At 47.8% G+C, this 14,071-nt stretch overlaps 2 protein-coding genes across 2 annotated transcripts in view; one reads left to right on the top strand and one right to left on the bottom strand.

The window, feature by feature from the left end:
* Positions 1-14,071, bottom strand: part of LRRC38 (leucine rich repeat containing 38) — a 112,584-nt gene that overhangs the window by 7,426 nt on the left and 91,087 nt on the right. The window lies entirely within an intron of this gene.
* On the top strand, positions 145-13,178 carry LOC102136807 (PRAME family member 20). Its single transcript, XM_065529737.2, has 3 exons — positions 145-554; positions 9,874-10,455; positions 12,508-13,178. The coding sequence occupies exons 1-3, from the start codon at positions 262-264 to the stop codon at positions 13,067-13,069; spliced, it is 1,437 nt and encodes a 478-aa protein (XP_065385809.1). The 5' UTR covers positions 145-261; the 3' UTR covers positions 13,070-13,178.

Genomic DNA, 14,071 nt, shown 5'->3' with positions numbered 1-14,071 from the left:
GATGGAGCACTGGATAGAGAGGAAGGGCTAGTGCGGGTCCTGCCTCCTCACTGCTTGGGAGACGCTCATGCTGATGCAGCAGAGGCAGAATGCTGGCTTTGTGGCCATGAGTACAGAGTAGAATTGGAGTAAACTGAGGACTCTTTCACCCTCGCCAGAGCAGTGACTTTGGCCCTGGGAGAAGATGAGATTGCAGGAGCTTGGCCTAAGAGTGATGCCTTTTCTCTGCATTTGTCCTCTGGAACTTTTCCTTGCAGATTCATGAAGATGCGCATCCGGACTCCACCCAGACTCCTGGAGCTGGCGGGGCGGAGCCTGCTGAGGGACCAGGCCTTGACCATCTCCACCCTGGAGGAGCTGCCCACGGAACTTTTTCCCCCTCTGTTCATGGAGGCCTTCAGCGGGAGACACTGTGAGGCCCTGAAGCTGATGGTGCAGGCCTGGCCTTTCCTCCGCCTTCCTCTGGGGTCTCTGATGAAGAGGCCTTGCCCAGAGACCTTCCAAGCTGTGCTCGATGGGCTTGATGCACTGGTTACCCAGAGGGTTCGTCTCAGGTGAGGTGGCCCAGATGGGCTGGTGGGGAGGGCCCAGGTGTCCAACAGAAGGAACAGCTGGGTCATGAGGAGTGAGGAGGTCCAAGGGGGGCCCATAGGCTTCTGATGGTGCTGGTGAGGAAGCTCAGAGAGGCCTTGGCCATTGCCCAGCTCCTCAGGGAAAGGACTGCTCACCACACAGGGTCCACTGAGGTAACAGGAACCTCTCTTCTAGTGGCACTGAAAGGCACCACTGAAAGTGGGAAGTAGGCTGGGCACAGTGGCTCACACCTGTAATCCCAGCATTTTGGGAGGCCAAGGCAGGTGGATCGCCTGATGTCAGGAGTTGGAGACCAGCCTGGCCAACGTTGTGTCCAGAATCGGTTCCTGCCGGTGCGTTCGTAGTCTTGCTGAGTTCAAATATGAAGCCACGGACCTTCGTGGTGAGTGTTACAGCTCTTAAAGATGGCACGAACCCAAAGAGTGAGTGGTGGCAAGGTTTATGGTGAAGAGCGAAAGGACAAAGCTTCCACAGCGTGGAAGGTTGCCGTGGAAGCAAGCAGGTTGCCGCTGCTGACTGGGGTGGCCAGCTTTTATTCCCTTATTGTCTCCTCCCATGTTCCATTTCTGTCCTATCAGAGTTCCTTTTTTTCAATCCTCCCCATGATTGGCTACTTTTAGAATCCTGCTGATTGGTGTGTTTTACAGAGCACTGATTGGCACATTTTACAATCCTCTTGTAAGACAGGAAAGTTCCCCAAGTCCCCACTCGACCCAGGAAGTCCAGCTGGCCTCACCTCTCAATCCCCCCTCTAAACAGGACACCCCAACTGCTGTTGGGAACTGGGTGGTGACCGCTCTAGCTACTTCCAGCTGGATAGAGGCAAAGAGGAGCCCTGCAGTTGTAGCATCCTCCAGAGGGGAGCTCTCTAGGCCAGTCAAAGGGCCAGTGGGTCAGTCCAGAGGTTCTAGGTAGAAGTTGTGAGTGGAGCTCATTTGGGGTTCCATTTGTAAGACTGTCTGTAGCTTGATGACCTTGATCCTGGAGGAAACAAATTTGACAAGGAGGTTAAAAATACAGGGCCCGAAGGCGAGTAATAACAAGATGGGTGTCACTGGATGTAGAAAGGGGAGAAGCCAGGTCACCCAACTCCAGAGGTTGGTATAATAAGAGTTTGAAAGGCGTTGTCTGATTTCAGAAGCCTTTTCCTGTAAACACCGGGCAGCATCTCATACTATCCCTGACTGGTTAGTGTAAAAACACTCTTCTCCTAAGAAGGTGCAGAGTCCTCCTTTCTTAGCAATGAGGAGGCCTAGGCCTTGGCGGTTTTGGAGAGTCACTGCTGCCAAAGGGTCTATTTGGGATTGTAGAGTAAGGATAGATTTTGTTATTTCTTGCAAACTGCCTGAGAAATCCTTTGAGTGTGGTAGTAGGATAATGATTTAGATAAACTAGCTATTCTGGTTCCTGTAGCTGTGGCCATTCCTAACCCTATAAGTAGGGTTATTAGTTGTACGGCCCTGTACTGACAGACTTGAGCTTTGAGGGGCACTGATGGGGTCTGATTTCCTGGGGCAATGTCAATGTTGGGACTTAGGAAGACTAAGGTGCAGGTGCCTGTCCAGTTAGTGAGGAGGCAGATATAGGTTGAAATTCCATATTCTTATAGAATATGCCTTGGCTGGGTAGGCAGAACTGGTTGTGTACGTTAAAAAGCAGTGTGAGTTTGTTGTTTTCAGTTTCCCATACTCCTAGAGTACTTGCCAAGGTAGCTCCTGTGAGCGGCTGGAAAGGGGCGTTGGGAGCAAACTGAGTGGCTCCCTGTGTTCTATTTTCTCATTGGAGAATAAAAATTTTGTATCTACTAGGAAGCATTCAAGAAAGTAATTGAAAGAGGGGATGAGAAGGCATTCACTAGTGGTGGGGGCATTGCTGCAGGGGGGTCTAGGGGTGAATGGTCATGCAGGGAGTATGTTTGCCATTACCCAACCCGGACTGTTTGTTAAGCAGGGAGGAGGTGATGGCTTTTGGGGTCCCTGAGAAGCAGACAAGCCATCTGAATGGAGCTGTTTGGGTGACTCGGAAGTCACTATGATCAATGGGGACTTGAAGCTGTAGGGTGTAATTACTCTGATGGGGTGGTATGCCCCAGGGGCAGGCCTGATAACAGATTGGGTTGGATGGATAAAGGGACTTGGAAAGTTAAGATGGTATTCATGGTTACAGGGCCGCATATGGATTTTTCATTGCTCATGTAACAGGTGAGGTTGGAAATGTAAGAGCATAAAAACTGGATTGTGCATCCTGTTAGGGTATTTTTGGTCCTATCAGAGATGGGAAAGTCGGCTAATGATTGCATATTTAGAAGTTGGAGAGGGTCTTTTCCTTCATAACGGGGGTGGTAAGTTAAGTTAGTAAAGACCCAGTTTTTTGCGGTAATGGGAGCATCAACGAAGCAGTGGCTGATAGAGAGATACAAAGCCAACAGTCATTTGCCGGGGAAGGATTGGACTGGTTTAACAGAAAGTGGGTTGAGAGTCTTGTAGAGGTATATAAGTTTTCAATTATTATCTTTTTTTTTTTTTTTTTTTTGAGACGGAGTCTCTCTATGTTGCCCAGGCTAGAGTGCAGTGGTGCGATCTCGGCTCACTGCAAGCTCCATCTCCCGGGTTCACACCATTCTCCTGCCTCAGCCTTCCAAGTAGCTAGGACTACAGGCACCCACCACCAAATCCAGCTAATTTTTTGTATATTTAGTAGAGACAGGGTTTCACCGCGTTAGCCAGGATGGTCTTGATCGCCTGACCTCGTGATCCGCTCTCCTCCGCCTCCCAAAGTGCTGGGATTACAGGCGGGAGCCACCGCGCCTGGCCTTCACTTATCTTTTTAAGGAGGAAGGGGTTTTTCCTCAGGATCAGTTGTAGGAGCCTTTTTAGTCTGGGATGTTTCCTTCCAAAATAGGAGACACAAGTCCTCCAGTGGTTCACAGTTGTATTGAGGCTGATCTGGCTGATCTTGGGACTCCTGAGCTGAGGGTCCCATAGGTTCTTCAGGGGGTGTCCAAAGTTTAACTTGGCTGTGGTGAATGCAATATTCCACTCCTGCCACCTTGACTGAAGTAGGGGTAGAAATAATTACCAAGTATGGTCTTTCCCACAAGGAATTCATAGATGGGGAGGTAGAGGGGAGGGACTTGTCCAACACTAGATCTCCCGGTTGGAACAACTCTATTCCCTTGTCTCTGTGACATCCATCGGGTAGGTTTTTAAGGTTTTGTTGATATTTTGTCAAGGAAGTTATATCCTTGACCAGGTTGGCCATTTCCTGATCAAGTAGGAAGTCATTTGTGAGAAAATGTTGTCCATACAGTATTTCATATGGACCAAGCCCCATTTTGTGAGGAGAATTTTGGATTCTCAACAAGGCAGTGGGCAAGAGAGTAGGCCATGGGAGATGAGTTTCTTGTATTAGTTTCCTTAAGTGTCTCTTGAGTGTTTCTTTTGCCTTCCCAACCTTCCCTGAGGATTGTGGCCTCCAGGTGCAGTAAAGGTGATATTGTATCCCTAGGGCCCTGGAAATTCCCTGAGGTATTATGGCTTTAAAAGCCAGATCATTGTCACTTTGGGGAAGCCCAAATCTAGGAATTATTTCATGAATTAGGACTTTAACCACTTCCTGAGCCTTCTCTGTCTTGCAGGAGAAGGCTTCTCTCCAATTTGTAGAGGTATCAACACAGACCAACAAGTATTGAAATCCCCTTGACTTAGGCATATGCGTGAAGTCTAACAATAATAATTGAAAACTTATATACCTCTACAAGACTCTCAACTTAACCCACTCTCTGTTAAACCAGTCTAACTGCCAGTCCTCTCTGGGATAGTGCCCTATTCTTTGTTCCCCCAGAGAGGCCTTACGATGAACCAAGGGATTATTCCTTTGGCACACCTCATAGGCTTTGACTACTTGTCAGATGGTCAGGAGGAGATTTTGCCCTGTAAATAGGGATTTGGCCATTTGATGAGTGCTCTCAATACCCATATGAAAAGTTTACTGGAGGGTCTTAAGTATTTACCACTGGCTGGCTTCGGGTATGAGTACCTTTCCCTCTTCTGTCGTTGACCACCCCGGGAGGAGAAAACTATGCCCCCATGAAAGTCCCCATTCTGTTTCTGTCGGGAAATACTGGGGCTTAATCTCTTGGAGAGGGTTGTTCCATACCAAGTGTCCTTCCACAGGAATTTCTAATGGGAGGTTCTGCCTGGCAGCAATTTTGGCCTCAGTGTCTGCCTGACAGTCTCCTTCTGGCTTTTCTCTTTACCTTTGTGATGGTTTCAGCAGTGTAAGACTGCCACCTCCTTGGGTTTTTGCACTGTGTGCAATAACTCCATGATTTCCTTGTGTTATTTAATGGGGGTTCCCCCAGAGGTTAGGCACTCCATTTCTTTCCATATTGCCGCATGGGCATGTATGATTAGATAAGCATACTTGCTATCTGTATACACATTTATAATTTTTTCCTTTCCCAGTTCTAACACTCGGGTAAGTGCCACTAGTTCTGCTAACTGGGGGCTGGTCCCTGGGGGAAGAGGCTTACTTTCAAGTACTGTTACGTCACTAACCATGGCATAACCTGCCCTTCGTATCCCATTCCCCACAAATGAGTTTTCATCGGTTTATGGGTTAAGGTCAGGATTGGCTAAGGGGATTTCTAAGAGATCCTCTCAGGCGGCATAAGTCTGGGCTACAATTTGTTTGCAGTCAGGCTCAATTGGTTCCCCATCCTCTGGGAGAAAAGTAGCCAGGTTGAGGGTCACTGTGCATATTTGAAGCACCATTCCCTCAAAGAATAGCACCTGGTATCTAAGCAGGTGGTTGCCTGATAGCCATAAATTTCCTTTGGCACCTAGTATGCCATTTACATCATAAGTAGTCCAGTGAGATCCTTTCCTTGTATTATTTTGATAGCCTCTGATACTAAGATGGCCACTGCCGCAATTACCCGTAAACTGTGAGGCCAGCCTTTTGCTGCTACATCAGTTTCCTTACTTAGGCATGCCGCTGGTTGTGGGGTTCTCCCACAGTCTGAGTAAGGACTCCAAGAGCTATTCCCACTCTGTATGTGACATATACAGAGAAGTTTTGTCCTGTGGGAAGGCTTAAGGCTAGAGCTTGTACTAGGGCCTGCTTTAAGGTTTTGAAGGCTGTTTCTGCCTCTGGTTGCCATCCTACTAGATGAGTATATAGAGGAATTACTGTCTTATTGATGGCACTTGGTCTCCACTGAACATTTGGTTTTTGCACTCCTAGAATTGGGGTGTTGCAGGGACTGCTGCATTTTCTTACTAAGACTTGAATTTTTAAATGTCTAACAATATCCTGCAATCCTTTACGAGCTTCAGGCCTTAAGGGATATTGCCTTTGATAAGGAAAAGTGTTGGGTTCTTTTAGCCTGATTTGGACTAGGCGGGCATTTTTTACCCTTCCAAATTGTCCTTCCAATGCCCAGACTTCAGGGTTGATTCCCTCCTCAAGCCAGGGTTGAGGACAACAAATGGCTAACTTGTTCCCCATATTCATATAGATAATAGCTCTAGCTTTGGCTAATATGTCCCTCCCTAATAAGGGTGTGGGACTTTCAGGCATAACAAGAAAGGCATGTGAAAAGAGCAAAGTCTCCCAATTACACAACTGAGGAGGCGGGAGAAATACCTGGTTACAGGCTGTCCCAGGATTCCTCGGATGGTAATGGACCCTGAGGACAGCCATCTAGGGCAGGAGATTAACACTGAGAAAGCTGTGCCAGTGTCCAGGAGGAAGTCAATTTCCTGGCCTTCAATGGTTAAACTTACGCAGGGCTCAGTGAGGGTGATGATATGAGCTGGCGCTTGCCCCAGGTGCCCTCAATCCTGTTGTTGGATTATCTGGTCGGGGGCTTCTGGCCCAGAGAACCTTTGTCCTCTGGGGCAGTTTGCCTTTCAGTGATTGCCTTGGCATAGTGGACATAGGTGAGGGGGTGTCTTGTTTCTCATTGGACAAATGTCCTGGCAAACCACACTGATAAAAAAGCCTTACCAGATGATTGGTCTGCTCCATTTTCTGTCCTCTCTGAACCACCAAGGGTTGTTTGTCTGAGGACCATGACTAAGGCTGTGGCCTTTCTCTTATCTTGTTTTTCCTTTTTGAACTGTACCTCTTGGTCCCTATTATAGAACACCAAGGTTGCCAGGTTGAATAAAGCCTCGAAATTTTGTCCAGGGCCCCAGGCTAACATTTGGAGTTTTTTCCTGATATCTGTAGCTGATTAGGTAATAAACTTAGGATCAATTGACCCTTGAGGGAGTCAGGTGACAAAGGAGTATATTTTCTTAAGGCCTCCCATAGGTGCTTGAGGAAGGCAGTAGGATTTTCTTCCTTTCCCTGAGTTATGGTGGACATCATTGAATAATTTATGGGGTTTTTCCCATTTCTCCTTAGTCCTTCTAAAACACAGGTCAACAGATGTTTGTGACTCCAGTCCCCATGATCTGAGTTGAGGTCCCAGTGGGGATCCATACTGGGGATGGCTTGCTAACCAGTAGAGAATTTGTCCCTTTCTCCAACTGTCATTCTATTATTTACTTGACTAAGATACCAGGTATCTCCAAACTCTCAGGCTGCAGCTAAAGCCACATTTTTTTCATTTAAGGCCAGGGTTTGATCTAACAATAGCATGATATCTCTCCAAGTGAAGTCAAAGGTTTGCCCTGGACCCTGTAGGACATCTATATACCTATCAGGATCATCTGAAAACTTCCCCAGGTCTACCTTGATCTGCTTTAAATCAGAGAGAGAGAAGGGGACATGTACCTGAATTGCCAAATTCCCCTCTCCTTACAGCTTGAAGGGGTCATAACCGATAGCCTGGGATGGGAGATTGTGGTCCCTTGGAGACTTCTTTTCTTGTTTCCTTCTGGGTGGGGGAGATTAGAGGAGGCTCATCATTAATAGGAAGGAGAGCTGTAGGGAGGCTAGGATATGGGTGTAAGCTGAGAGGTCCTCCTGTGGAATGTAGATTGCAAGCTTTGCATAGTTGTGGATTATCCTTCAATGAAAAGAAAGCTTGGACATAAGGTATTTCACTCCATTTGCTTTCCCTCTTGCAGGAAAGGTCAAGCTGCAGGATAGTATTGTAATATATACTTCCCTCAGGTGGCCATTTTTCCCTCTCAGAGAGATAATAATGGGGCCAGGCTGTAGTGCAGAAAAAAATAAGCTGCTTCTTTTTCAGGGTTTGTGGGTCAAATTGGTCCCAATGGCTTAGAATGTATTTCAAGGGTGAGCTTGTTGATGCCTGAGTGTTTCCTATCTAAAACAGAAAAAAACCACCTGCGATTTTGGTCTATTTTTTCCCCCACCCAAGAACCCACAATGGTCCCTGAACCCTGCTGTTCGGAATAGTTGTACTCACCGAAGCAGCAGCGGAAACACCTGTTTTCCTCCTGACCATAAAAAGGACTGAGGAAGGTTGGATTTAGTGGCCTTTACCAACACATTCTCAAAAACCTGCACCCTTGCCATTCCTCTTAGACGACAAAGAGGGCCAAGAAAGGTCAGATTTAGTGGCCCTTACCAATGCATTCTTGAAAACCTGCTAATTAGTCCTAAGCTTTTTCTCCTGTTGATATTGGGACCCTACCCTTGTCTTATAAAGATGATATTTCTCAAGTGGAGGACCATACCCTGAGGGAGGGAAGGGATCTCCAGGGTTGGAAGAGTGATGCCTTTTGTCCTCACTTCTCATCATATGACTAGGAAGGCTATCCCCCTCAATTTTGGAGTCTATAATTTCTGAGGCTCCCCATATCCTAGCTTCAGGAATAGCCTTTGTTAGACCTGCTAGTCTGAGCAGGGATCCTAAAATTCCAGATTGTCCCCCTCACAACAGGGCTGTGGGCAAAAATTGTCTTTCTGATTGGTGAGCCTAGGTGCCTAAAGAAGGGAACAGTGTCCCGAAATTTATATTAGAAATAATCCTTATAGAAGAAACTAGAAGAGCACCAGGGACAGGAAGTGGTTTCTAGATGCAGGACTAGCCTCGGAAAAAGAAGTGGGAGGAAATGTGTCTGACAGGCACTAGGACCCAGGAGGCAAGGGTCAGGATAGATAGGATAGATGGGCAAGTCTCACTTGGGCAGCGTAACTTTGAGAGCTCCACTCATGGCTTCAGAGTTAACCAACTTTTTTGTTGGGACCCCGGAGCTGAATGGCTTTCCTCTCTGTTGACCCTCGGCTCAGCCCAGAAACGCAGGAAAAGTAGAAGCTGATTTCAGGCAAACCAATGCTCCCAACTCCAAAGACTCGGGGGTGTTAGCGGGCCCTTTCCCAGAAAGCCTGACACCCATGTCTTTAGTCCAGCAGCTGCGCTAGTCGCTTTTACCCGGCTGATAGGTGCCCAGTAATTAGCCCCCGAATTCTAAGGAAAAATAGGACAGAATAGCAAGTGAAAGGGGTCTGATGGTACTCATCATGTGGTGAGATCCCCGGACGAGCCCCCAAGATTTGTCCAAAGTTGGTTCCTGCCGGTGGGTTTGTGGTCTCACTGACTTCAAGAATGAAGCCGCAGACCTTGCAGTGATTGTTACAGCTCTTAAAAATGGCACAGATCCAAAGAATAAGCGGTAGCAAGGTTTATTGTGAAGAGCATAAAGACAAAGTCTCCACAGCCTGGAAGGGAACCCAAGTGGACTGTCACTGCTGGCTGGAGTGGCCAGCTTTTATTCCCTTATTGTCCTCTCCCATGTTCCATTTCTGTCCTATCAGATTGCCCTTTTTTCAATACTCTCCACTATTGGCTACTTTCAGAATCCTGCTGATTGATGCATTTTATAGAGCGCTGATTGGTGCATTTTACAATCCTCATGTAAGACAGGAAAGTTCCCCAAGTACCCACTCGACCCAGGAAGTCCAACTGGCCTCACCTCTCAACATGGTGAAACCCCGAATGAGTTAAAAATACAAAAATTAGCTGGGCATGGTGGCAGACACCTGTAATCCCAGCTACTTGGGAGGTTGAGGCAGGAGAATTGCTTGAACCCAGGAGCTGGAGGTTGCAGTGAGCTGAGATTGCACCACTGCACTCCAGCCTGGGCCACAGAGGAAGACTTTATCTCAAAAAAAAAAACAAAACAAAACAAAAAACAGTGGAACTGGGCAGGATTCAAGGGTAAACCAGTGTGGAGAAAAGTCAGAGAGAGGGAGAAGAAGCAGGGAGGAGGAGGAGAGGAGCTGATATCCAGGATGTGAAGTATAAGTTCAGAAGTGAGTCCTTACATTCTTAGCTTCTCTTCTATTTTTCCACAGGAGGTGGAAACTTCAAGTGCTGGATTTACAGGATGTCAGTGAGAACTTCTGGATGGTTTGGTCTGAAGTCATGGCCAGTGGGTGCTTACCAAATGATATGTGGAACAGAAAACCAGTGCAGCACTGTCCAAGGATGAGAGGACAGCAGCCCTTGACAGTGTTCATAGACCTTTGCCTCAAGAACAGGACTCTGGATGAATGCCTCACCTGCCTCTTTCTATGGGTCAAGCAGAGGGAAGGTTTACTACACCTGTGCTGTAAGAAGCTGAAAATGTTGGGAATGCCCTTCCACAATATCAGAAACATCCTGAAAATAGTCAACCTAGACTGTATCCAGGAGGTGGAAGTGAATTGCAATTGGACACTACCCGTCCTGGCAGAGTTTACCCCTTACCTGGGCCAGATGAGGAATCTTCACAGGCTCATTCTCTCTGATGTGGACGTCTCTCACTACATTTCCCCAGAGAAGAAGAAGGAGTTTGTTACCCAGTTCACCTCTCAGTTCCTCAAGCTGTGCTACCTCCAAAAGCTTTATATGAACTCTGTTTCTTTCCTTGAAGGCCACCTGGACCAGCTGCTCAGGTGAGGAAGGGTGGTGAGCTTTCTCTGCAGACCACAGCAGAGCCTTTCTTGTTACAGTGGGCATCTACTGTGAGCCAGCCTATGAGGATGTAACAGTAAAGGGGACACTAGAATGTCAGTGCATTTCCCTGTTGGAAGCTCTGTCCTGAAATGGGTATCACACATTCATCCCAATGAAGACAGAGGAATCAGCTGGGGTAGATGCTATAGAGAGGCTGCCATGCTAGGAAACTAGCTACTGGAGGGTTCAGATTTAGTGAGGGTGCATTTGTGAATTCTTCCTGAGGATGTGTGTCTAAGTTAAGATGATGAGAAATAGGCCAGGGATGCTGGCTCATGCCTGTAATCCTAACACTTTGGGAATCTGAGGCAAGAGGATAATTTGAGCCCAGGAGTTTAAGACCAGTCTGGGTAACATAGCAAAGACCCCTGCTAATAAAAGAATAAATAAAAAATATAAACAGATAATTTTGCTTTTTCTGAGATGAAATTTCACTTTTATCACCCAGGCTGGAGTGCAGTGGTGTCATCTCGGCTTGCTGCAACCTCCGCCTCCCGGGTTCAAGCAATTCTCCTGCCTCAGCCTCCTGAGTAGCTGGGATTACAGGTGTGGGTCACCACACCTGGTTAATTATTTTTGGGAGAGGCAGGGTTTCACCATATCGGCCAGGCTGGTCTCAAATTCCTGACCTCAGGTGATCCACCCACTTCAGCCTCCCAAAGTGTCAGGATTACAGGCGTGAGCCACCACACCCGACCCAAAAACAAGATAATTGTTTTTTTGTTTTTTTGGGTTTTTTTGAGACGGAGTCTTGCTCTGTCGCCCAGGCTGGAGTGCTGTGGCTGGATCTCAGCTCCCTGCAAGCTCCGCCTCCCGGGTTTACGCCATTCTCCTGCCTCAGCCTCCCAAGTAGCTGGGACTACAGGTGCCCGTCACCTCGCCCGGCTAGTTTTTTGTATTTTTTAGTAGAGACAGGGTTTCACTGTGTTCGCCAGGATGGTCTCGATCTCCTGACCTTGTGATCCGCCCGTCTCGGCCTCCCAAAGTGCTGGGATTACAGGCTTGAGCCACCGCGCCTGGCCAAAAAACAAGATAATTGTTAAGAAGATAATGGGAAGTGGGGAAGTGAAGTGGGCACTGAAGAGGGGAATGCTCAGCAAACCTGCACGTCTCAGAATATAAGCTCTGTGCTCAACAGCTTGGTGAACATGAATTACCCATCTCTAATTCCCTGTCCTAATGGTTGTTTTGAGTTCCAGGTAAATTAATTACCTGAGAAATGCATGATTCTGAAACAGAGGGTCAGGGAGCAGGCACAAAGAATGATGAAAGAGATAGATGGTTTGCTGATGATACAGGCATGTCAGGGACTCCTGCAGCCTGCCCACCCCAGCTGATGTTGCAGGATCCTGCCTGGATTTGTCCTGATGCCTGCGTCTCCACTGGGCTCCTGTAGCCCACATAATGTGTGTTTCTGCCTGACAGATGAGGAAAGGGAGCTTTAGGGATTCTGTGAACTTGATCCATTCCTATAAATGATGGTGAAAAGACTCAGCCTGAAATGGAATTTTTATTTCTTTTTCTTTTGAGACAGAGTCTCGCTCTGTCACTCAGGCTGGAGTGCAGTGGCATGATCTCTGCTCACTGCAACCTCCACCTCCTGGGTTCAAGCAATTCTCCTGCCTTACCCTCCCAAATAGCTGGAATTACAGGTGTCCGCCACTATGCCCAGTTACTTTTTGCATTTTTAGTAGAGACAGGGTTTTGCCATGTTGGCCAGGCTGGTCTCAAACTCCTGACCTCCAGTGATCCGCCTGTCTCAGCCTCCCAAAGTTCTGGGATTACAGGTGTGAGTTACTGTGCTGGGCCTAAAATGGAATTGATCTCAGTGGCAAAGCTCTTCATCACGCAGCATCCTAAGTGTTGACCAGACAATCAGAATGACCCTGGGCTTGGGCAAAATGGTCTTCGTCCTTCACCTTGACATTCCCCACCACCCTCAACTCACCCCTACAATTCCCCAGAACTAACTTCTTGCTCTCTCTCCCCAGCTGTCTGAAGACCTCATTAAAGATCCTCGCAATAACTAACTGTGTGCTTTTGGAATCAGACTTGAGGCATCTGTCCAAGTGCCCGAGCATCGGTCAACTAAAGACCCTGGACCTGACTGGCATCAGACTGGCCAATTTCAGCCTTGTGCCTCTCCAAGTTCTGCTAGAAAAAGTTGCAGGCACCCTTGAGTACCTGGACTTAGATGACTGTGGCATCGTAGACTCCCAAGTCAACACCATCCTGCCTGCCCTGAGCCGCTGCTTTGAGCTCACCACCTTCAGCTTCCGTGGAAATCCCGTCTCCATGGCCACCCTGGAGAACCTGCTGTGCCACACAATCAGATTGGACAATTTATGCCTGGAGCTGTATCCTGCCCCGCGGGAGAGTTATGATGCTGGTGGTACTCTCTGCCGGAGCAGATTTGCCCAACTTGGGGCTGAGCTGATGGGGAGAGTGAGGGATTTAAGGGAGCCCAAGAGGATCTTGTTCTGTACTGACTACTGCTCTCGCTGTGGCAACAGGTCATTTTATGACCTGGAGTTAGATCAGTGCTGCTGCTGAATACCTGCCTATTTGGGTAGATATATCCAACTCATTTTTCTGGACACCTGAAAACTAAAACCTAGGCCTTTCTGCACCCAGGCTGGAGTTCAGTGACACGATCCCCACTCACTGCAACCTCTGCCTCCTGAGTTCAAGCGATTCTCTTGCCTCAGATGCACCCACAGTAATGCTTCTTAAATATTTCAATGCCACATTTTAAAAGTTTCATCTAGGCTGGGCACGGTGGCTCATGCCTGTAATCCTAGCACTTCAGGAGGCTGAGATGGGTGGCTCACGAGGTCAAGAGGTGGAGACCTTCCTGACCAACATGGTGAAACCCCGTCTCTACTAAAAATACAAACATTAGCTGGGCGTGGTGGTGCACGCCTGTAGTCCCAGCTACTTAGGAGGCTGAGGCAGGAGAATCACTTGAACCCGGGAGGCAGAGGGTGCAGTGAGCCGAGATCGTGCCACTGCACTCCAGTCTGGTGACAGAGCGAGACTTTGTCTCAAAAAAATAAATACAGGCCGGGCGTGGTGGCTCACACCTGTAATCCTAGCACTTTGGGAGGCCAAGGCGGGCGGATCACGAGGTCAGGAGAACGAGACCATCCTGGCTAACACGGTGAAACCCCATCTCTAATAAAAATAAAAAAAATTAGCCGGGCGCGGTGGCGGGCGCCTGTAGTCCCAGCTACTCAGGAGGCTGAGGCAGGAGAATGGCGTGAACCCAGGAGGCGGAGCTTGCAGTGATCTGAGATCGCACCACTACACTCCAGTCTGGGCGACTGAGTGAGACTCCGTCTCAAAAAAAAGAAAAAAATAAATAAATACAAATAATCTGTCTCAAAAAAAAAAAAAAAAAAAACAGTTACATCTTTTTGGGGAGCTGGGTCAGATCGATGAGAGATTTTCTCATAATGGCCCCCCTCTAGAGCCCTATCAAGGAAGAGCCTCTGGGAGGCACCAACACTTGACTTGTTCCCTGATGACTAGCAGCCCTTCTTGAATTAAACTGGT

Source organism: Macaca fascicularis, chromosome 1 (assembly GCF_037993035.2).
Source record: "Macaca fascicularis isolate 582-1 chromosome 1, T2T-MFA8v1.1".
Taxonomy (NCBI): Eukaryota; Metazoa; Chordata; class Mammalia; order Primates; family Cercopithecidae; genus Macaca; species Macaca fascicularis.
The sequence above is the reverse complement of the archived record's forward strand: the minus strand, read 5'-3'. Positions and strand labels throughout refer to the sequence as shown.

Coding starts and splice junctions, on each gene's coding strand:
- LOC102136807 (XM_065529737.2), top strand. CDS start 262: ATGAAGATGCGCATCCGGACTCCACCCAGACTCCTGGAGCTGGCGGGG. Junction 555..9,873: donor ACCCAGAGGGTTCGTCTCAG/GTGAGGTGGCCC, acceptor ATTTTTCCACAG/GAGGTGGAAACTTCAAGTGC. Junction 10,456..12,507: donor CACCTGGACCAGCTGCTCAG/GTGAGGAAGGGT, acceptor CTCTCTCCCCAG/CTGTCTGAAGACCTCATTAA.